The sequence below is a fragment of the Drosophila serrata genome, unplaced genomic scaffold, assembly GCF_035046125.1.
Source record: "Drosophila serrata isolate PLE 108 unplaced genomic scaffold, ASM3504612v1 contig_376, whole genome shotgun sequence".
Classification (NCBI taxonomy): Eukaryota; Metazoa; Arthropoda; class Insecta; order Diptera; family Drosophilidae; genus Drosophila; species Drosophila serrata.
Window position 1 is genome coordinate 422,955 of NW_028257274.1, and position 26,365 is coordinate 449,319.

The 26,365-nt window shown below is 43.5% G+C and overlaps 1 protein-coding gene across 1 annotated transcript in view; it reads right to left on the bottom strand.

The window, feature by feature from the left end:
• Positions 1–9,923: 9,923 nt before the first annotated feature.
• The window catches only part of tnc (tenectin), a 40,474-nt gene continuing 24,032 nt past the window's right edge, over positions 9,924–26,365 (bottom strand). Inside the window, 6 exon segments of the mRNA XM_020960421.2 lie at positions 9,924–11,700; positions 11,763–12,249; positions 12,252–19,250; positions 19,310–19,564; positions 19,628–19,825; positions 21,203–21,241. Coding sequence (XP_020816080.2) covers positions 11,598–11,700; positions 11,763–12,249; positions 12,252–19,250; positions 19,310–19,564; positions 19,628–19,825; positions 21,203–21,241 — 8,081 coding nt within the window. The 3' untranslated portion in view covers positions 9,924–11,597.

Consider the following 26,365-nt stretch of genomic DNA (forward strand, 5'->3'; position numbering starts at 1 on the left):
TTTAGTCTATATTCATGTATATTTTTATATAACAATTTATTTTACAAATGAATGCTTAAAAATCTCATAACTTGGCCAGAAATGCATTAAATTCAAATCGGAAAGCGTTTTACTGCTAGTGTTTATTAGGTTAACAAATTTGCATACTCAATTTCCAATTCTAGAAATTGAAATTTTAGGCCAATTTTTGACAATTTTAATGATGTAACCCCTTATCGTTTTTTCAATTTTTGGCCAAATTTGGAAAATTTTATTTTTCCTCCGGACATGGCTTAATCGATGCTGCTGTTGATGCTGATCAAGAATATATATGATTTATGGGGTCGGAAATGGCTCCTTCACCACTTTTGAAGCTCCTGACTAAAGGTTTAATACCAGTTTTAGTCTATATTTATGTATATTTTTATATCACATTTTATTAAACAAATCAATGCTTAAAAATCTCATAACTCGGCCAAAAATGCAATAATCGACGCTGCTGTTGATGCTGATCAAGAATATATATGATTTATGGGGTCGGAAATGATTTCTTCACCACTTTTGAAGCCCTCACTAAAGGTTTAATTCCAGTTTTAGTCTATATTTATGTATATTTTTATATCACATTTTATTAAACAAATCAATGCATAAAAATCTCATAACTCGGCCAGAAATGCATTAAATTCAAATCGGAAAGCGTTTTACTGCTAGTGTTTATTAGGTTAACAAATTTGCATACTCAATTTCCAATTCTAGAAATTGAAATTTTAGGCCAATTTTTGACAATTTTAATGATGTAACCCCTTATCGTTTTTTCAATTTTTGGCCAAATTTGGAAAATTTTATTTTTCCTCCGGACATGGCTTAATCGATGCTGCTGTTGATGCTGATCAAGAATATATATGATTTATGGGGTCGGAAATGGCTCCTTCACCACTTTTGAAGCTCCTGACTAAAGGTTTAATACCAGTTTTAGTCGATATTTATGTATATTTTTATATCACATTTTATTAAACAAATCAATGCTTAAAAATCTCATAACTCGGCCAAAAATGCAATAATCGACGCTGCTGTTGATGCTGATCAAGAATATATATGATTTATGGGGTCGGAAATGATTTCTTCACCACTTTTGAAGCTCCTGACTAAAGGTTTAATTCCAGTTTTAGTCTATATTTATGTATATTTTTATATAACAATTTATTTTACAAATCAATGCTTAAAAATCTCATAACTCGGCCAGAAATGCATTAAATTCAAATCGGAAAGCGTTTTACTGCAAGTGTTTATTAGGTTAACAAATTTGCATACTCAATTTCCAATTCTAGAAATTGAAATTTTAGGCCAATTTTTGACAATTTTAACGATGTAACCCCTTATCGTTTTTTCAATTTTTGGCCAAATTTGGAAAATTTTATTTTTCCTCCGAACATGGCTTAATCGATGCTGCTGTTGATGCTGATCAAGAATATATATGATTTATGGGGTCGGAAATGATTTCTTCACCACTTTTGAAGGCCTCACTAAAGGTTTAATTCCAGTTTTAGTCTATATTTATGTATATTTTTATATAACATTTTATTTTACAAATCAATGCATAAAAATCTCATAACTCGGCCAGAAATGCATTAAATTCAAATCGGAAAGCGTTTTACTGCTAGTGTTTATTAGGTTAACAAATTTGCATACTCAATTTCCAATTCTAGAAATTGAAAGTTTAGGCCAATTTTTGACAATTTTAATGATGTAACCCCTTATCGTTATTTAAATTTTTGGCCAAATTTGGAAAATTTTATTTTTCCTCCGAACATGGCTTAATCGATGCTGCTGTTGATGCTGATCAAGAATATATATGATTTATGGGGTCGGAAATGGCTCCTTCACCACTTTTGAAGCTCCTGACTAAAGGTTTAATACCAGTTTTAGTCTATATTTATGTATATTTTTATAACACATTTTATTAAACAAATCAATGCTTAAAAATCTCATAACTCGGCCAAAAATGCAATAATCGACGCTGCTGTTGATGCTGATCAAGAATATATATGATTTATGGGGTCGGAAATGATTTCTTCACCACTTTTGAAGCCCTCACTAAAGGTTTAATTCCAGTTTTAGTCTATATTTATGTATATTTTTATATCACATTTTATTAAACAAATCAATGCATAAAAATCTCATAACTCGGCCAGAAATGCATTAAATTCAAATCGGAAAGCGTTTTACTGCTAGTGTTTATTAGGTTAACAAATTTGCATACTCAATTTCCAATTCTAGAAATTGAAATTTTAGGCCAATTTTTGACAATTTTAATGATGTAACCCCTTATCGTTTTTTCAATTTTTGGCCAAATTTGGAAAATTTTATTTTTCCTCCGGACATGGCTTAATCGATGCTGCTGTTGATGCTGATCAAGAATATATATGATTTATGGGGTCGGAAATGGCTCCTTCACCACTTTTGAAGCTCCTGACTAAAGGTTTAATACCAGTTTTAGTCGATATTTATGTATATTTTTATAACACATTTTATTAAACAAATCAATGCTTAAAAATCTCATAACTCGGCCAAAAATGCAATAATCGACGCTGCTGTTGATGCTGATCAAGAATATATATGATTTATGGGGTCGGAAATGATTTCTTCACCACTTTTGAAGCCCTCACTAAAGGTTTAATTCCAGTTTTAGTCTATATTTATGTATATTTTTATATCACATTTTATTAAACAAATCAATGCATAAAAATCTCATAACTCGGCCAGAAATGCATTAAATTCAAATCGGAAAGCGTTTTACTGCTAGTGTTTATTAGGTTAACAAATTTGCATACTCAATTTCCAATTCTAGAAATTGAAATTTTAGGCCAATTTTTGACAATTTTAATGATGTAACCCCTTATCGTTTTTTCAATTTTTGGCCAAATTTGGAAAATTTTATTTTTCCTCCGGACATGGCTTAATCGATGCTGCTGTTGATGCTGATCAAGAATATATATGATTTATGGGGTCGGAAATGGCTCCTTCACCACTTTTGAAGCTCCTGACTAAAGGTTTAATACCAGTTTTAGTCTATATTTATGTATATTTTTATATTACAATTTATTTTACAAATCAATGCTTAAAAATCTCATAACTCGGCCAAAAATGCAATAATCGACGCTGCTGTTGATGCTGATCAAGAATATATATGATTTATGGGGTCGGAAATGATTTCTTCACCACTTTTGAAGCCCTGACTAAAGGTTTAATTCCAGTTTTAGTCTATATTTATGTATATTTTTATATCACAATTTATTAAACAAATCAATGCTTAAAAATCTCATAACTCGGCCAGAAATGCATTAAATTCAAATCGGAAAGCGTTTTACTGCTAGTGTTTATTAGGTTAACAAATTTGCATACTCAATTTCCAATTCTAGAAATTGAAATTTTAGGCCAATTTTTGACAATTTTAATGATGTAACCCCTTATCGTTTTTTCAATTTTTGGCCAAATTTGGAAAATTTTATTTTTCCTCCGAACATGGCTTAATCGATGCTTCTGTTGATGCTGATCAAGAATATATATGATTTATGGGGTCGGAAATGGCTCCTTCACCACTTTTGAAGCTCCTGACTAAAGGTTTAATACCAGTTTTAGTCTATATTTATGTATATTTTTATATCACAATTTATTTTACAAATCAATGCTTAAAAATCTCATAACTCGGCCAGAAATGCATTAAATTCAAATCGGAAAGCGTTTTACTGCAAGTGTTTATTAGGTTAACAAATTTGCATACTCAATTTCCAATTCTAGAAATTGAAATTTTAAGCCAATTTTTGACAATTTTAATGATGTAACCCCTTATCGTTTTTTCAATTTTTGGCTAAATTTGGAAAATTTTATTTTTCCTCCGAACATGGCTTAATCGATGCTGCTGTTGATGCTGATCAAGAATATATATGATTTATGGGGTCGGAAATGGCTCCTTCACCACTTTTGAAGCTCCTGACTAAAGGTTTAATACCAGTTTTAGTCTATATTTATGTATATTTTTATATAACAATTTATTTTACAAATCAATGCTTAAAAATCTCATAACTCGGCCAAAAATGCAATAATCGACGCTGCTGTTGATGCTGATCAAGAATATATATGATTTATGGGGTTGGAAATGATTTCTTCACCACTTTTGAAGCCCTGACTAAAGATTTAATTCCAGTTTTAGTCTATATTTATGTATATTTTTATATCACAATTTATTTTACAAATCAATGCTTAAAAATCTCATAACTCGGCCAGAAATGCATTAAATTCAAATCGGAAAGCGTTTTACTGCAAGTGTTTATTAGGTTAACAAATTTGCATACTCAATTTCCAATTCTAGAAATTGAAATTTTAGGCCAATTTTTGACAATTTTAATGATGTAACCCCTTATCGTTTTTTCAATTTTTGGCTAAATTTGGAAAATTTTATTTTTCCTCCGAACATGGCTTAATCGATGCTGCTGTTGATGCTGATCAAGAATATATATGATTTATGGGGTCGGAAATGGCTCCTTCACCACTTTTGAAGCTCCTGACTAAAGGTTTAATACCAGTTTTAGTCTATATTTATGTATATTTTTATATAACAATTTATTTTACAAATCAATGCTTAAAAATCTCATAACTCGGCCAAAAATGCAATAATCGACGCTGCTGTTGATGCTGATCAAGAATATATATGATTTATGGGGTTGGAAATGATTTCTTCACCACTTTTGAAGCCCTGACTAAAGATTTAATTCCAGTTTTAGTCTATATTTATGTATATTTTTATATCACAATTTATTAAACAAATCAATGCTTAAAAATCTCATAACTCGGCCAGAAATGCATTAAATTCAAATCGGAAAGCGTTTTACTGCAAGTGTTTATTAGGTTAACAAATTTGCATACTCAATTTCCAATTCTAGAAATTGAAATTTTAGGCCAATTTTTGACAATTTTAATGATGTAACCCCTTATCGTTTTTTCAATTTTTGGCCAAATTTGGAAAATTTTATTTTTCCTCCGAACATGGCTTAATCGATGCTGCTGTTGATGCTGATCAAGAATATATATGATTTATGGGGTCGGAAATGGCTCCTTCACCACTTTTGAAGCTCCTGACTAAAGGTTTAATACCAGTTTTAGTCTATATTTATGTATATTTTTATATTACAATTTATTTTACAAATCAATGCTTAAAAATCTCATAACTCGGCCAAAAATGCAATAATCGACGCTGCTGTTGATGCTGATCAAGAATATATATGATTTATGGGGTCGGAAATGGCTCCTTCACCACTTTTGAAGCTCCTGACTAAAGGTTTAATACCAGTTTTAGTCTAAATTTATGTATATTTTTATATCAATTTATTTAACAAATCAATGCTTAAAAATCTCATAACTCGGCCAAAAATGCAATAATCGACGCTGCTGTTGATGCTGATCAAGAATATATATGATTTATGGGGTCGGAAATGATTTCTTCACCACTTTTGAAGCCCTGACTAAAGGTTTAATTCCAGTTATAGTCTATATTTATGTATAGTTTTATATCACAATTTATTAAACAAATCAATGCTTAAAAATCTCATAACTCGGCCAAAAATGCAATAATCGACGCTGCTGTTGATGCTGATCAAGAATATATATGATTTATGGGGTCGGAAATGATTTCTTCACCACTTTTGAAGCCCTGACTAAAGGTTTAATTCCAGTTATAGTCTATATTTATGTATAGTTTTATATCACAATTTATTAAACAAATCAATGCTTAAAAATCTCATAACTCGGCCAAAAATGCAATAATCGACGCTGCTGTTGATGCTGATCAAGAATATATATGATTTATGGGGTCGGAAATGATTTCTTCACCACTTTTGAAGCCCTGACTAAAGGTTTAATTCCAGTTTTAGTCTATATTTATGTATAGTTTTATATCACAATTTATTAAACAAATCAATGCATAAAAATCTCATAACTCGGCCAGAAATGCATTAAATTCAAATCGGAAAGCGTTTTACTGCTAGTGTTTATTAGGTTAACAAATTTGCATACTCAATTTCCAATTCTAGAAATTGAAATTTTAGGCCAATTTTTGACAATTTTAATAATTTTATCGTTTTTTCAATTTTTGGCCAAATTTGGAAAATTTTATTTTTCCTCCGGACATGGCTTAATCGATGCTGCTGTTGATGCTGATCAAGAATATATATGATTTATGGGGTCGGAAATGGCTCCTTCACCACTTTTGAAGCTCCTGACTAAAGGTTTAATACCAGTTTTAGTCTATATTTATGTATATTTTTATATTACAATTTATTTTACAAATCAATGCTTAAAAATCTCATAACTCGGCCAAAAATGCAATAATCGACGCTGCTGTTGATGCTGATCAAGAATATATATGATTTATGGGGTCGGAAATGATTTCTTCACCACTTTTGAAGCCCTGACTAAAGGTTTAATTCCAGTTTTAGTCTATATTTATGTATATTTTTATATCACAATTTATTAAACAAATCAATGCTTAAAAATCTCATAACTCGGCCAGAAATGCATTAAATTCAAATCGGAAAGCGTTTTACTGCTAGTGTTTATTAGGTTAACAAATTTGCATACTCAATTTCCAATTCTAGAAATTGAAATTTTAGGCCAATTTTTGACAATTTTAATGATGTAACCCCTTATCGTTTTTTCAATTTTTGGCCAAATTTGGAAAATTTTATTTTTCCTCCGAACATGGCTTAATCGATGCTTCTGTTGATGCTGATCAAGAATATATATGATTTATGGGGTCGGAAATGGCTCCTTCACCACTTTTGAAGCTCCTGACTAAAGGTTTAATACCAGTTTTAGTCTATATTTATGTATATTTTTATATCACAATTTATTTTACAAATCAATGCTTAAAAATCTCATAACTCGGACAGAAATGCATTAAATTCAAATCGGAAAGCGTTTTACTGCAAGTGTTTATTAGGTTAACAAATTTGCATACTCAATTTCCAATTCTAGAAATTGAAATTTTAAGCCAATTTTTGACAATTTTAATGATGTAACCCCTTATCGTTTTTTCAATTTTTGGCCAAATTTGGAAAATTTTATTTTTCCTCCGAACATGGCTTAATCGATGCTGCTGTTGATGCTGATCAAGAATATATATGATTTATGGGGTCGGAAATGGCTCCTTCACCACTTTTGAAGCTCCTGACTAAAGGTTTAATACCAGTTTTAGTCTATATTTATGTATATTTTTATATTACAATTTATTTTACAAATCAATGCTTAAAAATCTCATAACTCGGCCAAAAATGCAATAATCGACGCTGCTGTTGATGCTGATCAAGAATATATACGATTTATGGGGTCGGAAATGGCTCCTTCACCACTTTTGAAGCCCTGACTAAAGGTTTAATTCCAGTTTTAGTCTATATTTATGTATATTTTTATATCACAATTTATTTTACAAATCAATGCTTAAAAATCTCATAACTCGGCCAGAAATGCATTAAATTCAAATCGGAAAGCGTTTTACTGCAAGTGTTTATTAGGTTAACAAATTTGCATACTCAATTTCCAATTCTAGAAATTGAAATTTTAGGCCAATTTTTGACAATTTTAATGATGTAACCCCTTATCGTTTTTTCAATTTTTGGCCAAATTTGGAAAATTTTATTTTTCCTCCGAACATGGCTTAATCGATGCTGCTGTTGATGCTGATCAAGAATATATATGATTTATGGGGTCGGAAATGGCTCCTTCACCAATTTTGAAGCTCCTGACTAAAGGTTTAATACCAGTTTTAGTCTATATTTATGTATATTTTTATATAACAATTTATTTTACAAATCAATGCTTAAAAATCTCATAACTCGGCCAAAAATGCAATAATCGACCCTGCTGTTGATGCTGATCAAGAATATATATGATTTATGGGGTTGGAAATGATTTCTTCACCACTTTTGAAGCCCTGACTAAAGATTTAATTCCAGTTTTAGTCTATATTTATGTATATTTTTATATCACAATTTATTTTACAAATCAATGCTTAAAAATCTCATAACTCGGCCAGAAATGCATTAAATTCAAATCGGAAAGCGTTTTACTGCAAGTGTTTATTAGGTTAACAAATTTGCATACTCAATTTCCAATTCTAGAAATTGAAATTTTAGGCCAATTTTTGACAATTTTAATGATGTAACCCCTTATCGTTTTTTCAATTTTTGGCCAAATTTGGAAAATTTTATTTTTCCTCCGAACATGGCTTAATCGATGCTGCTGTTGATGCTGATCAAGAATATATATGATTTATGGGGTCGGAAATGATTTCTTCACCACTTTTGAAGCTTCTGACTAAATATTTAATACCAGTTTTAGTCTAAATTTATGTATAGTTTTATATCAATTTATTTAACAAATCAATGCTTAAAAATCTCATAACTCGGCCAAAAATGCAATAATCGACGCTGCTGTTGATGCTGATCAAGAATATATATGATTTATGGGGTCGGAAATGATTTCTTCACCACTTTTGAAGCCCTGACTAAAGGTTTAATTCCAGTTATAGTCTATATTTATGTATAGTTTTATATCACAATTTATTAAACAAATCAATGCTTAAAAATCTCATAATTCGGCCAGAAATGCATTAAATTCAAATCGGAAAGCGTTTTACTGCAAGTGTTTATTAGGTTAACAAATTTGCATACTCAATTTCCAATTCTAGAAATTGAAATTTTAGGCCAATTTTTGACAATTTTAATGATGTAACCCCTTATCGTTTTTTCAATTTTTGGCCAAATTTGGAAAATTTTATTTGTCCTCCGGACATGGCTTAATCGACGCTGCTGTTGATGCTGATCAAGAATATATATGATTCATGGGGTCGGAAATGATTTCTTCACCACTTTTGAAGCTTCTGACTAAATATTTAATACCAGTTTTAGTCTATATTTATGTATAGTTTTATATTACAATTTATTTTACAAATCAATGCTTAAAAATCTCATAACTCGGCCAAAAATGCAATAATCGACGCTGCTGTTGATGCTGATCAAGAATATATATAATTTATGGGATCGGAAATGATTCCTTCTCTACTTTTGAAGCTTCTGACTAAATATTTAATACCAGTTTTAGTCTATATTTATGTATATTTTTATATTACAATTTATTTTACAAATCAATGCTTAAAAATCTCATAACTCGGCCAAAAATGCAATAATCGACGCTGCTGTTGATGCTGATCAAGAATATATATGATTTATGGGGTCGGAAATGATTTCTTTACCACTTCTGAAGCTTCTGACTAAATATTTAATACCAGTTTTAGTCTATATTTATGTATATTTTTATATTACAATTTATTTTACAAATCAATGCTTAAAAATCTCATAACTCGGCCAAAAATGCAATAATCGACGCTGCTGTTGATGCTGATCAAGAATATATATGATTTATGGGGTCGGAAATGATTTCTTCACCACTTTTGAAGCCCTGAGTAAAGGTTTAATTCCAGTTTTAGTCAATATTTATGTATAGTTTTATATCACAATTTATTAAACAAATCAATGCTTAAAAATCTCATAACTCGGCCAGAAATGCATTAAATTCAAATCGGAAAGCGTTTTACTGCTAGTGTTTATTAGGTTAACAAATTTGCATACTCAATTTCCAATTCTAGAAATTGAAATTTTAGGCCAATTTTTGACAATTTTAATGATGTAACCCCTTATCGTTTTTTCAAATTTTGGCCAAATTTGGAAAATTGTATTTGTCCTCTAGACATGGCTTAATGGACGCTGCTGTTGATGCTGATAAAGAATATATATGATTTATGGGGTCGGAAATGACTCCTTCACTACTTTTGAAGCTTCTGACTGAAATTATATTCTCCAGAAAGGAAATAAAAATACAACTCATGGGGAATATACATTTCAATAAAAAGCGTTGTATTTATTTATTAGATTACAAAGAAAAGCTTGCATATAAATTATGATAAGGTATGGAAACACAAGAGCTGTTCTTAAAAGACATATCAAATAAATAAGATCTAAATTAAAATTTATTTATTTATTTTTAAAATTAAATACTTAGGCTACAACTATATTTAGAGATTATATAAATCTAATTGATGTTCGTATTCGTTCGGATTACGGCGCGCATTGCTAAGGCTCAAGTGACCGAAAGTCCTGGACGGGATCCCCGTTAAGTGTCGTCCTTCACCAGCGCGGCAGCTGGCGGTGGTTAAAAAAAATAGTTTACAAAGGTAACTTCTATATAGATGCTCCGATCCGATCGGTCCGGTTTTCGGTCAGTCGAGCAGTAGCCGTCGCCGACAGACAGTGTGTGGTGTGCGTTCCGTATTTAGTGTTTCCGTTGTTTCAGTTGATCTAAAAATTCTATGTAGACTACGGTTCTGTCCCCCTACGCGGAGGCACCTGTCTCCAGGTGATGGTGCAGGTGCCAATGCCGCAGGAGGGTGTCGAAGTACAAATTCAATCCGTTAAAACTATGCAATTCGCGGTTTCGTTTTGTAAAATTGCTATAAAAACTAGTTCGTTCGTTTCTCCACTCTACACGTACACGTACACGTAATCGTATTGTATATAAAAGTATAAAAGCTTGGAATAGTTCATATAGAAGATACAGTTTCTCAACTCAACTCAATTCAACTGGGCCGATCGACCGCCATATGCCATATACATATGTATGCGATATATAATAGATCGGTCGATCGGGTTGTGCGCGTGTTACAGGCGGAGGATTCCGTTGCTCTTGCAACAAAAGAAGACTAGAAGCAACAATTATACACAAAAATAATAATGTTTTGTAAAAATAAGGTGACTAAAATACTATAAAAGCGCATTTGGAGAAGAGTGAGCCGCCGGACTGATACGGATACGGATACGGATTCGGATACGGACTGGGACAAAGGAATAGAATTGTGTCCAGTCCGGTCCGGTCCGGCGGCCGAAAGCCGTGGCTTCGTAACGCCATTGATTGCGTGTGTCCCGGTTCCGGAATATATCAATAGCTTTTCGTGTGCTGAGAGTCTCCTGAAAGCGATTGTGTATGGCGGCGGGCGGGCGGTCACAATGAACGACCTTACAAGGCACGCGCTGTACTGTACTGGTCACTGGTCACTGGTCACCACCACTCTCCACTCTCTCCACATCCATCGTGACAAATAAGTAATCCTTTAAGTGAGCGCGTCTAAATTAATTGCACCTATACTATGTATACAGTACAATATCACTGGTTGCTTCGTCACCGTAACCTAATCCGAAACAAGTGGGCGTAATCCAATTGAAAGAGTGCGAATGTCGGCAAAACCCAAATTAACACTATTGCATTCTGATAATTGTAGGTGGTTCCTGGTACGTTTCCTATTTCTTGCTTTCGTGGCACCTATTTCGAGTCTGATTTCCGGTTCCGGTTACTGATCTGGGAGGCGGGCAGGGGGTCTCTAGTGGTTGTCGTTCCTATTACTATTGCTAGTTGGCGAGTGGTGCAATCTGGGCTGGTTGGTTCGTCGGTTCGTGATTGTTGTCTGCAGTGCTTAAGAATTAGTTAAATTATATTTAGTGAGCATGGCTGGTGGTTCATCTCTTGCGTCCCGACACCACGGCGGCCATCACCTGTTGCATGGTGGGCTCGGGCACACATTGCTGGGGATCGCACTTCATCTTGCCGTCGCCGCCGCAACTGGAATGGGATTAGTATGGTGATTAATTGGAAGTTTAAGAAAATTTTGTGAAAAAACTTACGTGCAGCTAATGCAGGGTCCGCTCGTGGACTCGATCTGCTCGCCGACGCGGTAGGATCGGCCGTTAATCAGGCAGCCGGTATGCTTCACCGCCTCGCCGTGCGAGTAGTGGAGGAAGTGGGGCGGCAGGGTGGTGCTGGTGGTCGTCGTGCTCGTGGTGATGTTCAGCACGGCGGCCATAGACACGGGGCACTCGTAGCGCGGGCAGCAGAAGCCGGAAATGGGCTCCTCGTGGCAGCCGGCGATTGGTGGCGGGCAGGATTGCTGCAGGCAGATGATGTCGCTTCGGAAGCAGAAGCAGAAGTCGCAGGGATCGTCGCGTGGTATCTGCTGGGCGGACACGTACAGTTTGCCGGCATAACGGCAGGTACCAGGTCCGAACACCTCCTCCTCGTCGTACTCATCCTCGTACTCGGGACCGTGAGCATAGGGAGGAGGCGTGATGATGCTAGCTTCTGTCGACGATGGAGCCGTGACTGGAGCCTCGTGCTTGTGCTTGTGCTTGTGCTGGCGCGGGTTGTGGTGCTCTCTTCATCCTCCTCTCCGAAGCGGTCATCAATGCCGGGCGCCTTGGTGGAACTGCTGGGCAGGTGGGCGAAGAGTGGGTGCACTGTGGTGGGCTCGGCATCCTGGACACCAGGAGTAGCCGTCGACGCCGGAATCTCGGACACCACGGCGGGCACTTCGGGTTCGTCCTCAGTCTCCTTGCTCTCATCCTCCTTGTCAGCTGCTTCTGTGACTGGAGCGTGCTCCTCCTCGGACTCCACGGACTCCTCTCCCTCCTCGGTGGAGTCCAAGCTGGGCTTCACGACTGGTTCGGGAGTGGTCTTCACATCAACCGGTTGAGGCTGCTCTGTGGACATATCCTTTTCGGGCACATCCTTCTCAAGCTCAGGAGCTGCGGTTTCTGGGACAATCTCTGCCTCGGTGACTGGGGATTCCGATGTCAGAGATGGAGCTGGAGTGGGTGGCTTCAGCTTGGCACCAGCTGGTGTCTTGTCGGTAGTATCCTCAGCATCGTCGACAGCAGGTTCGGTGCTCTCCTCGCCGACATCCTCGAATGCAGGCGGTGGCTTGGTGTTGGGCTCAAAATCAGGAACAACTGGACCAATTGGAGACGGAGTCGTGTCGCCATCTTGGGTAATACCAGTGACTGGGCTTCCATCCTGGGAAGATGCGGTAGTTGGAGTCTTTTCATCATCCTGAGGAGTATCTGTAGATGGAGTCTTTTCATCATCCAGAGGAGTCTTATCATCAACCTGAGGAGTCCTTTCGCCATCAAGAGGCACCAATGTGGCTGGGATCTCATCGGCATCTTGAGGAGATACTGTGACTGGGGTCTTATCAGCGTCCTGAGGAGCTTCAGAGGCCGTAGTCTTTTCAGCATCCTGAGGAGACACGGTAACTGGAGTCTGGTCAGCATCCTGAGGAGACACAGTAATTGGAGTCTTGTCAGCATCTTGGGGAGCTTCAGAGGCTGGAGTCTTCTCAGCATCCTGAGGAGCTGCAGTAACCGACGCCTGGTCAGCGTCTTCAGTAGATTCGACGTCAGCGCCATGGGGAGCAACGGTCTGCGACATAACACCATCCATGGGCTTGGTATCGATTTCCTCGGCAGAAGGAAGATCCACAGAAGCAGCAGTAGAATCAGCTTCCGGCGTTGCGGGAACAATTGGGGATTCGGTTCTGTCTTGTTCCTCCTCCTCCTGAGAGGCGGGGGTATCGGTGGCCACATCAATGGGTGTCTTGGAATCATCCTGAGCCACTGGTGGAACGGTGGTGGCATCCTTGGTTTCATCTTGTTGAACGGACGGCACAGAGGGGCTGGCAGCAGTGGTGCTCTCTGTCTCAGCCGTCTCAGTGGAAATGCTAGATTCGTCCTTAGCTGAAGTGGCTGTGGAGCCCGCGATGGGTCCAGCAGTTGCAGATGTGGCGTCATCGCTGGGCTCCTTGTCGGCCTCCTCGGTGCTAGGCTTAGTGGTGACTTCATCTTCCTGATCATCCAATGCGGGCGCCTCGCTGGTCTTGGGTGCATCAGTGGGATTGATCTCCTCCTCCTCCTCCTCTTGGGATGAGGCTTCAGTAGAGGCTTCGGTGGAGGCATCCTCATCCTTTTCGGTGTCTCCGCCAGCGACTGGTGCGGAAGTGGTCGGAAGTGGCACTGAAGTTTCAGATTCAGGCTTCTCTTCAGCCTCCTTGTCGTCCTCGGGCATCTTGTCATCAAATTGTGGTACCTTCTCGGTCGAGATTGGTTCGGTTTTCTTGGTCTCATCATCTTCGGTTGCCTGTGGAGAGGCAGTCGTGACTTCGGGACTCTCGTCCTCCTCGCCGGAAGTGGAGGGAATCTTGTCGTCAGACGGGGCGGCAGCCGGAGCAATGGTGGTGGCCTTGTCGGCATCCTCAGCTGGCAGTTCGGTGGAAGCGTCTGGAATCTTCTCAATTGGCGCCTGGGCAGTGGATGAGGGTTGCTTATCCTCGTGCTGTTCATCAGCATGAGATTCAGTAGATGACACCACTTCGTCGGAGGCTTCTGTAGATCCCTCCACAGGGGTTTCAGTCTCGGCCTCAGGAGTGGCAATCTTGGATGGTGCCTCAGTGGGTTTCTCGGATGCCTCGGATGGCTCTTCTCCGTCAGTTGGTGTTTCCTCCTTAGTTGGCGCCTCTCCTTCAGTTGGCGTCTCAGAGATCGCAGTGGCTGTGGTGGCTTCCTCATCGACTTCAGCAGATGGGCTTGATGAATCTGCAGGTTCCTTTTGACCCTCGCTGGGAACAGTTGTGTCTGCTGCAATTCCAGCCTCAGTGGATGTGGAATGTGGAATCTCACCAAGAATGTCCCCAGGCAGTTCCGGAACAGCAGGTTTCTCATCGGCGGCAATCGGAGAGGTGGTGGTACCAGCCGGCTCCAGTTCCTCTTCGGGAGTCTTGGCAGGAGTCTCAGGCTCCTCTTCTTCGGCCTGGGATGGCATCTTCTCTGTCGACGGTTCCTTATCCTCTTCTGGAATTTCTGTAGAGGCTGCGATGCCGGTGTCCTTCTCTACATCTTCGTCAGGCGTGGCAGCAGCAGGAGCAGAAGTGGCAGCGGGTTCCTCATCAGGAGTGATACTGCTCGAGGGAATCTTCTCACCAGGAGCAACTGTTGTGGGCACTTCGGATTCTGGGGACTCCTTGTGCTCATCAGAGGCAGGTGCTGCAGTGGACTGCTCGTCAGACTCTTCCTTAGCCGGAGCAGCAGTGGTTGCGCGATCAGATTCAGGCTCGATTTCATTCTCAGCAGAAGCAGATGTAGAGGTCTCATCCTCGTCGGGTTTCTCTTCACCTTGATCTGTTGTGGGAGCAGCAGTGACTGCAGGCTGTTCCTCATCAAAGATATCCTGGGGAAGCTTGGGCAGCTTCGTTTCATCATCGCCAGCCGATGGGGCAACTGTAGTTGGCTTCTCTTCGGCCTCAACGGTCTTTTCAGTGCTCGGAATCTTGTCTTCATCAGAAGGAACAGGTTGAGCCACAGGAGTGGCAGGAGTAGCCTCGACATCTTCTTCAATCTCATTGTCAGACACAGCGGGTGTGGCTGTTTCAGCAGATGTATCCTTTTCAGCTGCAACGCTCGGCTCAGTGGCCACTTCAGTGGAGCTTTCTTCCTCAGGCAGCTGAGTGGGTGCAAGAGTGGGCAATGGTACAATGGGACCATGCACGGCAGGCTTCTCGGTGCTAATTTCTTCCTCGCCTTCAATGGGCACAGAGGTGACAGGAACGATTTCCTCCTCATCGGACGGTTCCTTCTCATCGGACGGTTCCTTCTCATCGGAATCCTTGGCGGGAGCAGCAGTTGTGATTTCGTCAATATGATCGGCAGGTGGGGAACGGGCCGGAATGACGGGCATTTTGTCGGTGACTGAAGTAGGTTCCTCCTCTTCTGGTTTGGCATCAATGTCAGTTGTTGGCAGTTCAGTCGAGGACTCGGGAGTCTCCTTCTCGGGTGTAGCGGTGACGGCAGGAGTCTCATCCTCGGGCTTGGCGGTGACGGAAGGAATCTTATCCTCAGGCTCTTCTTCAGTGGGCTTCTCTTCTCCAGTTGTTTCACTTGGAATAGGAGCAGCTGTGGTATCCTTTTCAGCATCTTCGGAGACCTGTCCGGGTGTGGAAGCCTCTTCCTCAACTGGTTTCTTGGTACTTGGTTCTTCAGAAGTGATTTCATCTTCTGCCTTCTTCTCGTCCTCTGGCTTGGATTCCTCTCCGCTCGGTTTCTGGGTCTCGATTTCGATCTCGGGAACAGCCGTGACAGCCGGAGTAGATTGATCCTTCTCCTTCTCCTCATCGGACTCCTCGATTGGCTTCTTCTCCTCATCGGACTCCTCGATTGGTTTCTTCTCCTCGTCGGACTCCTCAATTGGTTTCTTCTCCTCATCGGACTCCTCAATTGGCTTCTTATCAACCTTGGCGGCAGTCGTAGATGATTCAGTGGTCACGGCAGGGCTCTCTTCATCGGGCTTGAAATGAGAAAGAGGCTGCTCAGTAATACCAGTTGGCATGATGACATCCTTAGGAATCTCCTCAGTGCTGATCTCGGAGACATCCTCGTCGATCTTGTCGTCGGGCTTGGCCGTGGAGTCCTGCTCCTTCTCAGCGCTCTCAGTGCTCTCATCGCAGATGTAAGTGGGACAGCAGCCATCCAGAAGATCGGCAGCCAGGACACACTTTTCGCGGTCCTCGGGCAGCTTGCACTCCATCTGTTGGCAGGCAACCAGGCTGCTGACACATCGGCAGGACACGTCGCAGGGAGCGGTGGCGGGAACAATACTGTTGTTGGCATAGGTCTTGCCCTCCACCAGGCAATCGCCTTCTCCAGGAATGGCAGCGGGCAGATCCATGGCTGGCATAGCCTCGGAGGCGATGCTTTGATCCTCGGTACTGGGTTGCTCGGTGGCCTTCTCCGTTGCAAAGTCGTGGCGGGTGTCGACTGCAGCAGTGCTGGATGAAATATCCTGGGGCGCTGGCGTAGTCTCCACTGGCTTGGCTGTCTCCTCTTGGGCAGAAGGTTCCGTGTCAGCCTCGTCGGTCTCAGCAGTATCCTTTTCTCCGGCGGGTGGCAGGTAAACCGAGGATGGCTTATCTGTGGACACTTCCTCCTCTTGCTCAGGCTGAGTAGTCGTGGCTTCGGGCTGGATAAAAGCTGGTGCCATGTCGGATTTGGCCGGCGCTTCGGTGGTAGTCTGCTCATCCTCCTTATCGACAGGCTTAACTTCTGGCTCCTGCTCCTGCTTATCGACTGGGGTGCTGGTGGCAGTCTCGCCTTCAGCTTCCTCGGATTCGGTGGAGGACTCCGCATCAGTCTTTTCCGTCGTTGTGATCTTGGCAGTCGTGCTCTTGACAGCATCGTCAACTGGCAGATCCGTGGCATCCTGTTCAATCTCATCATCGGTAGTGGGCTCTGTGGAGCCGGCTTCTTCCTTGTCGCCAGCTCGTGCGGGTGCGCTGGTGGAACTTTCGATCTCATCCTCCTGAGCGCCCTGGGTGGAGGATGCAATAGCTGGGGCACTTGTTGAACTCTCCACAGCTTCCTCGGGCAGCTCGGTAGATTCCTCGGCAACAGCGGGCTGTTCTCCCAAGGTTTTTGGAGTGCTGCTCTTAATGATCTCATCTTCACCACTGACCTCCGTAGTGGGAGCTGTTGTTCCGGCCACTTCTTCATCGTCGGATGTTTTGTCTGCAGGAGTGGTGCCCTTAACAATTTCTTCGTCATCGGAGGCGCCGGCAGCTGGAGTTGTGGGCTTAGCCATGTCCTCGACTTCACCAGCAGGAGTATCCGTTGCAGTATCAGGCTCCTTTTCAGCTCCGGTCTCCAATTTGGGTGCTGAAGTGGTGGTCTTAACAACCTCCTCATCGGCTTCGCTGCTGGCTGCTCCGGCGGGAGTGGTTCCCTTAATGATTTCTTCCTCGGCTTCGCTGCTGGTTTCTCCGGCGGGAGTGGTGCCCTTGACGATCTCTTTCTCGGCTTCGCTGCTGGCTTCTCCGGCGGGAGTGGTTTCCTTGGTGGTCTCTTCCTCGGCTTCGCTGCTGGTTTCTCCGGCGGAAGTGGTTTCCTTGGTGGTCTCTTCCTCGGCGTCGCTGCTAACCTCACCTGCGGGAGTAGTTTCCTTGACAGTTTCCTCTTCGCCGTCGCTGCTGGCTTCTCCGGAGGGAGTAGTTCCCTTGACGATCTCCTCCTCGCCCTCGCCGCTTGCTTCCTCTGCAGATTCCGTGGGCTTAGCTTGTTCATCCTCATCAATGGCTGATGGAGCCTTAGTGGTCTTGGGCTCCTCTCCCTCCTCGCTTTTCTCGGGAGCTGGAGTGGGCTTGCCTTCCTCTTCGTCCATAGACGCAGGAGCAGTTGTGGGCTTGACTTCCTTCTCCTCGTCACCGCTTCCCTCTGGAGCAGATGTGGGCTTGGACTCCACATCCTTCTCATCGCTTGCCACTGTAGCAGAAGTGGGTTTGGCTGCATCTTCATCCTGAGAGGCCTCTGGAGCTGGTGTAGGCTTGACATCTTCCTCCTCTTCGCCGCTTCCTTCCTCAGCAGGCGTAGGCTTGCCCTCCTCCTCATCGCCGCTGACTTCTCCAGATGGCGTGGTCTTAATGTCCTCCTCCTTCTCCTCCTCTTCGGTGGGAGTAGAGGTGCTGGACTCTTCGGGCGTGGCCTTGGCAGGAGCAGAGGTGCTGACCGTGATAAGTTCATCTTCGGTAATATCCTTCTCCGGAGTCTTGGACACATCCTCTTCGCCGCTTCCCTGGGGATGTGGCGTGGTGATGACCTTGATAGTCTCCTCCTCCTCGGCGGATTCGGTGGATGATTCCTTTGTATCCTCGGTGGAGGATGGCACATCGATTCTAGAATCGGAGGCAATACCGGCCGTGGAGGACTCGGGCTCGAAGGAGAAGTCCTTCTCGTCCGTGACATGCACTGGAGTAATTGTGGTGGCCTTCTCCTTCTCCTTCTCTTCCTCTTCATCCTCAACCTCGCCACTGCCCTCAGCTGTGGGAATATCGGTAACCGTATCCTTATCCTTCTCTTCGTCATCGATGTGCTCCTGCAGGTCCACATCCTCCTTGGGAATCGAAGCATGAATGCCCTTGGTGGGTTCCGTTGACGCACTCATCTCAGTGTTGATCTCTACAATTTCAGTGGTGGCACTGTCGTCCTCGCAGATGTAATTGTTCGGGCAACACTGACCCTCGGCCGCGGGCATAGCCTTGCAGGACTTTCCATTGGCCGCCATCATGGGCACCTCGCACTCCTGGACGGCACAAACGATGTCACCACGCATACAGTAGCAGTGCTCGCAGGCATTCTTGCCCTGCAGGGAGGCTCCATCGGCATAGATCTCACCATCGTGGACGCAGTCAGTGGACACTGGCGGCACCATAGTGCTGGGCAGGATGAAGCCAGTGGTGGGACGCTCAGTGGTGGTCGTAGTGGTGGTCGATTGATCCACAAAGTCCAGTTCGTTCTCGTGGTCTGAAAGGGTAGATTTATATATAGAATCTCTCAGGGATTCCCTTGCCTTCTGTACTTACCACAACTATAGCGAACCGGACAGCAGGATCCCTTGTTGTAGATGGGCAGGCAGCCGTCCACGTGGAGGGTGCACTCCTGCATGACGCACTTGGTCTGGTTGTTAATGCAATAGCACAGCTCGCAAGGCTTATTGGGGTTCGATGGCACCTGAGCGCCCTCCGGGTAGAACTTCTCCTCGATGCTGCAGCCAAACTTCTCGGGAATGGTCAGCTCAGTGCCTGGCTCTGGGGAATGATAGGGCACATCCACGGGCACTAAAACGGGATAATTTTGGTTACTAAACGAACAGAAAGATCATCTCAGCAAAGACAACTCACCTTCTGGGCAGGTGATGATGGGACAGCACTGATCCTCCCGCTTCTCCACGATGCAGTCGTGGCCAATGGGCTTGGTGAAGGGGCAGACGCGCAGGTAACACATCAGCATGCGATTGTGGCAGGTGCAGTTCAGGCACGGCTCATTGGTCATGATGCGGTCGCCCTCCTGGTAGTGTGCATAGTTGTAGTAGCAGCCCTCTGAAAAGAACATGAGATTGAACTCAAGATATCGAGATCTGGGCCGCCATCTAAGAGTCTGGGAACTAAGATGGAACAATGGCATGGCTCCTCTGCTCGCCCACTTTTCCGGCTAATAGATTCCGCTGGCATTACTTATGCATGCGGAGCACTCCTCACTGCATCCACATATATCCATATCTATATCTACTATGTGATTTTCCTATGGATATGTGCTACTGTGTCGCCGGGGGGCGACCCCCATAAATCGGGGCTTAGCGCCAGCGGCTGTCATAATACGTGCGGCTATAGACAATTTTTATAGCTCATCAGTGTCGTTAAACAAAAGTCAACTGTCGTCGTTGTTGTCGTTAAAATATGCGCACGTCTGTCCCCAGAGTCAGTGTGTGTGCTGTCCGGTGTGTATCTGTCTCGGCTGACTGGCTGCCTAATTTAGTGACGTCCACCCGCTATAAATTCCACATCACATCATTAACACGTTAAGCGCGCCAGATCTCCCTTCCCCATGCCGCTCGTTTTGTTCGCGGCTAGACCATTTTTTTGATTGAAATCTTTGGGTCTCGGTTGGGGTTTTGGGTATGAGTATGGGTATGAGTAGGGGTATGAGTATGGGTACACTGGGTCTCGAGCCCGGCTCACGTTTGAAGCGTAACTCGTAAAGAGGCAGCGCTTATTTCTTTATGTTTCCATTTGTCTTCGCATGCGACTGACTGACTCTTCACACCTCGTCTAATGCCGCTTTATGACGGCGATTGGCTCGATAATTGGCAGCCGATTAGCGGCTATGACAACTGTTTGGCCCCCTCAACGAGCTAATTAGCTAATAGCCCCCGGAATCGATCAGTTTTGAGGGAGGAGCAGTGAATGAATCTATAGAATTAATTGGGGTTTTGATCAGTGCTCACATAAGTCCTTAGCTTAAATATTCATATATCCTTTCATATATCTTATTGGTTCTATCAATAGAATCTTCTCAAATTAATTTCTTATTTAACAATGAAACAACTCTAGTTAAAATAGCTTAATATCAATTCCTAGAAATTCCTATAATAACTAAGCTAGACAAATACTCAATCATCTCGATTCAATAGGCTGCCATTAGGTTACTACGAAATTATTACTCGTAAACTATAAAGTAAATAAAGTATCTTGCTGGGCAGAAGAACTACGAGCTAAGGATCTTCCATGGCAGAAAAGTAAATAGATATAGCTTCTCGGGTGCCATAAATCCTTGCGTTCCGTAAATGTAATCACCATAAAATGGATTTAAATGCACTTTTTTATTGGACTCCTGGCTCCTGAGTCCTGACTCCCGGTAACTCCTTACCAAGTCAGCCAGTTAATCAAGTTTCGATGCTCCTCCGATTTGCGACTTACCTGAATACTGTTGGATCTCCGTGTACTCCTGAACCGGGGCTGCAATGAGGAATTGTAGATGGAATGTTTATTATTTAATGAAAAGCCATGCTATTTGCTGTGGACCCATTACGGCGGGAATTTTACGATGGCCATATCCGCTGGTCCATTGCCATGACCATAATAAATTAATTTATCTATTGCCGCGAATGCCGGACTCTAATTGTGAATGCAATTGGCCAGGGGACCGGGACCGGGACCGGGACCGGGAACTGGGAACTGGAATTGGGAATGGGAACCCGAACCTGAACCTGAACCTGCGTAGGCTTCACATAGCCATTTTCATTCTCTTCGGTGTGATAACAGGGTCCCAACATCCATCCACAGCTACCAAATTGCAATAGCTTTGTCTGCCGGCAACGTGTTATTACCACATAATCAAAATGCAGCCGAAGAGCAGCAGCAACAGCAGCAACAGCAGCAACATCCAACTTGTGGCTCCACTAAATCCCAGAAAAATGGCACGTAGTCCGCCGCCGCCGCCGTTCTGGGACACCACACGCAGCCTAGCTCTACCCCTTCGTGGCTCAAAACAAATTGTCCAAAGCTGACAGTTGGCCAGAAGGAAAACCCAAGACCAGTTGCTGCTGCTGCTGCTGCAGAGCCACTTGTTGCTGCCACAAATGATTTGACAAATTGCAGCTTTATGAATTGCCGAGACTTTGATAAATTGCGTCCAGTTGAAGGGTTGACAATTTCTGGAATATTTCACATTTTAATTTCCGCATAGTTACCTGGGGGGGCCTTCGCCTCTCGATGACTTGGCCATTTAATTGGGAGTCGGAGTGAGTAGCCGCCAGGGGGGGAGGCTGAACCCATACAATTTGGCAAACAAATTGCTGGCGAAACAACAATGAGAAAAATCCTAACGGCAAGTGCTCATAAGCATGAATTTGGCCCAGGTTTCTCTGGGCCTGGCCACAAATCAGAGTAGCAATTTCGATCCGGAGTTGGAGCCGGAGCAGGAGCTGCAGATGGACCCGCTCCCTCTCTCTCTCACTCGAAGCTAACGGATGTAAATTACATTTTATGCGGTAAGAACAACAACACGACCCGAACCTGGCAACGCATAAAAATTCACACATTAACTGTTAAGGATTGCCGCCGGGGCAGCAGGGCAGCGGGAGCCATCTCTACTTGACTCTAGAGCCTTGGACTTGGACTTGGACTGGGGACTGGGGACTTGGGACCGCGACTGGGGACCTGGCAATGGGAGTCAATCATGTGGCCGGTTCCCGAAGCGAAGCGAAACTTATGCAACCATTTCTGCCTTGTGCAAGTGCAACAACTAAAACAAGCCACATGCATCATCATCATCATCATCATCATCATTGCCCCAGCCGGATGATCATGATGATGACGATGATGGTACACATCAAACATGGTCGTGTCGGTCCAACAAACAGAAGTCAGTCAGTCAGTTAGTCAGCCAAGTTGCTGCTGCATGTTGCTGGTTGCATCTTGGTGTTGATGTGGCTCTGACTGTGGCTTCGTGGCCCAAGTTGTTGGCGGCTCTCGGCCAAGTCGTGCATTTTGTTTATTCTAGGAAAGCGCGCGCGCACCGCCTTCGCTCCGCGCTCCTCGCTCCTCCTCCTTCACCGCCACCACCACCTGACCATGGACCATGGCTATGGCTTTCTGGCTGCCGCCGCCGCTACAACAAGTTGAATGACCCGGCGCGCATGTGTGCAAAAATGTGTACACAAACCATAAACTACAAGCCACAAGCACTGGCAGCCTTACTTACATAAGTAGGCCTAGGTGCTCCGCCTGGGATTCGGATTGGGATTGGGATTGGGACTGGGACTAAGGCTGGCCAACTCGTGGTCCCATGGACATGGAGACGGAGACCCAGAACCCAGGCACGCCTTTTGCTGGTTACGCTTTATTATTTAGTGCTGTAGGTGGACTCGCCGCCAGGCACAGATGCGAAAAAGTGGAAGTCTTCCTAAATATTCTCAATGCACCGAAAGAATATTAAACATAAATCCTGAATTAAACATTATTAGAGTGTTTTCAGAGCCAGAAAGTACTATAACTCTTTAAAGCTCAATTAAAGAAGAAAACCTATTTAAAATCTCTTAAGTTATCCCAGTAATACACCCACATTTTCTCTCTGTGTATTGGCTATATCCCATCTTCGGCTCTCGGGGACCTTTGGGAGCCTCTATGCGGAAACGCGGCGAGTGAAAATATTTGCCATGCCACAAATATTTCAAAGATTACAAAATAAACACAAATCTTCGCCGGCTTGTTGGTTGTCCCCAAATGCGTTGTCGTTGGCTTTTATTTTCCTTATTTTTTATTTTTCCTAGTTTCTTCTCCTTTTTTTACCGCTATTTGCAGCTGCAACATCGGCAACTTGTTGACCACACCCACCCGGGCCTTACTGCAATTTCTCACTCTGCCTTTGGTGGCAATGGCAGAGGCAGGGTTCCCTCCGATGCTGCTGCGTTTATCTAGCTTCTAATTAGATGCAGTCCAAAAAAAATAAGCAGGAGAACATAAAAACAATGCCCCCGGGAGAGTAGCAATAAATCGATCTGTAATTGCCTTCTGCCTCTCCGCATGCAAATTTCCAGCCCAGCCGTCGAACAGAAACAATTTCCATTTCCCCCCGGCCTTGATCACATAATTTCCATAATGCCGAGCAGATCAATATGGAGTGAGCCGAGAGTCCCGGGCCTCAGCCGTATCATCTCCATGCATCACCGCTGCTGAAAGCAGCCGCCAGGCAGCAGCCGCAACTAGCAACATCTATCCAACTAGGAACTACTTGCAACACGGCGCCCTAACAATGCAACAGCAACTGCAACTGGAAGCGGCGGCGGAGGCCGCACAGCAAATGAATTTGCGAGTAATTTAACATGATTATGTCGGCGACCAAGTAGCAATGTAGACATCGAAGCAGGAGCTCCTGCTGATGCTGCTGATGCTGTTGCTGCTGCTCCTCGATTGCGGCCAAATTGGACGCAGTTGCGCAAGGCTAGGGCGCTACCTTGGCGTGACGCTGTGTTTTATTACAGAACCCGTGGAGAAGGAGAATAAGGAGGAGTAGGAGGAGGAAGGTAGTACGGCCTAGGCCATGATTCCTATGCCTTCTAAGTAAATTATGCCCGATGGTCATGATGATGCCGATGCCAATGCCAATGCCGATGCCGGGTATGGAGACTGCCAAGGAGATGAGGCTGCCATGAAATTGCAGCAAGCCCGAGTTGCATATGAAACAATTACCAAGGCTAAGGTCTAGGCCTATTCCGCCTGTCTATATCGGGACATTGTAATTGCTGGCAGACCAAGGAGCTGGAGCTGTGCCTAGAGCTCGGTTCCATCTCATATGCATATTTATGGCCTATGTCATTAGAGAGTCAGTGTCTGTTTGTCAGTTTGTCAGGTCAGGGAATGGAACTACTACTATCCAACGAGGAGTCCTGACTGCTTAATAGATAATAATGAGCCTGGGCCTGGCCTTGAGGCGCTGTAATTAAGCAGTTAAGGGTGGAGTCCAAAACGGATGGCCCAGCATTCTTTCCCACAGTTTGTGATGCTCCTGGGGGCCCTAGACTAGACTCAAGTGTCCTGTCTTTGATTTGTTTTGATGTCTTTTGCATGGCTTTAATGAGTGCTACCTCTTCGCAGTACCATATTCCTCCTCCTTCTCCTCCATCACCGTTCCGTGCCAGCAATCAATCTGTCCGGCTGTCAGTATTCTGTATTCCCCCCAGTATCCACAGCTAATCACAGCCTTGGAACCAGTCTGCAGAGGATCTCCTCTTCCCTCTCTCTGAGTTTGCGAGCAAATATATCATAATTTTTGTTTGCGCAATTTTAGACAAATTCTTAAGGCACACCGAACGGGGCTGGAACGGGAATGGATGGATGGTTGGATGGTTGGATGGACAGTTGGGTGGAGAAAGCATTCAATTATTACACCGCTAGCTGTTATTGATAACAGCGCATTGATTACAGCAATTGCCGAAATAACATAGAAGCTACGCCTCGACCAACGGCAGATTCCAATGCAGATTCAGATACAGATTGCTCCCGAGCTGGGGATGAAGCTGGGAGCTGGGAGCTGGGACTCGAAGCTGGTTCACCTGACAGGTGATGGATGCCCGGCAATCAACTGCACAGCAAAAAAGAAACTCAAGCAATGAAGAAGGATGGGAAACTATATGTTTTAGCTGTATAAATAATACATAATAACAATCAAATGCTATATTGCACACAGCTGTGGAAGAGGGTAACCTTAACACAGGTGGGGGAGATTCCCAGAAAGTGAATTTTAAATAGAAGAATAATAGAATCGAGTTAGGTAACATTTTCTAGGGTTATTTGGGGATTAGAATAACCTATAGAACTTTTCTTCTTGTGTACAAACAACAAGTTCTCCCCCTGCGCATGCGTAACTGTTTAGTAATTTGCACCGGAAAAAGTCTCACGTTCGATGTCCTGACTTAAGAAACCCGAACCGTGGACCGCGGCGGACCGCGATTCAATTAAGTGGCACTCTCCGAGCGCTAATTGCTCGCTGACTTTTGTTTCCCGTTGCTGTCTCCCTCATCCGATCCGTATCTGATATCTAACATTCGCCAGAGGCACCAAAATGCTCTCTAGGTGCTGGATGGTGGTGTATCTGGGATCTCTGGTATCTCCTCCCACGCTGGCATGGCATTTAGCTAATGATCGGACACCGGAGATAGGGCACAGAATGTGCTGTAGCTGGAGCTGGAGCTGGTGCTGCGTGTTCTGTCCCGAAGCTAGAGCCAGAAAGCCATAAAACCCAATGGCCCAGCTCGCTAGCACGGGCACTCCATACATCATGTGCAAGAAGATCAGCAAAGCGATAATTATACAAAGTATTAGTTCAAGCGAGAGAGCGTCTGACTTGGCATGACCCGTACCCGTACCCGTACCCATACCCGTACCTGTGTGCCCGTCTCCAAGATCCGGAGCTGGTGAGCCTGGCCTGGGTCTGGTCTCTGCTGAGGTTGCCATGCGTAAAGGTGCCAGCCGGCAAAAGAGAGTTGATTGAACCCGGCGTTAGAATAGGGAATAGGGAAAGGGCCAGCTCCATGGCTAGGGTTACACAATTGAAAGAGAACGCTCCCAGGCGACGGCTGG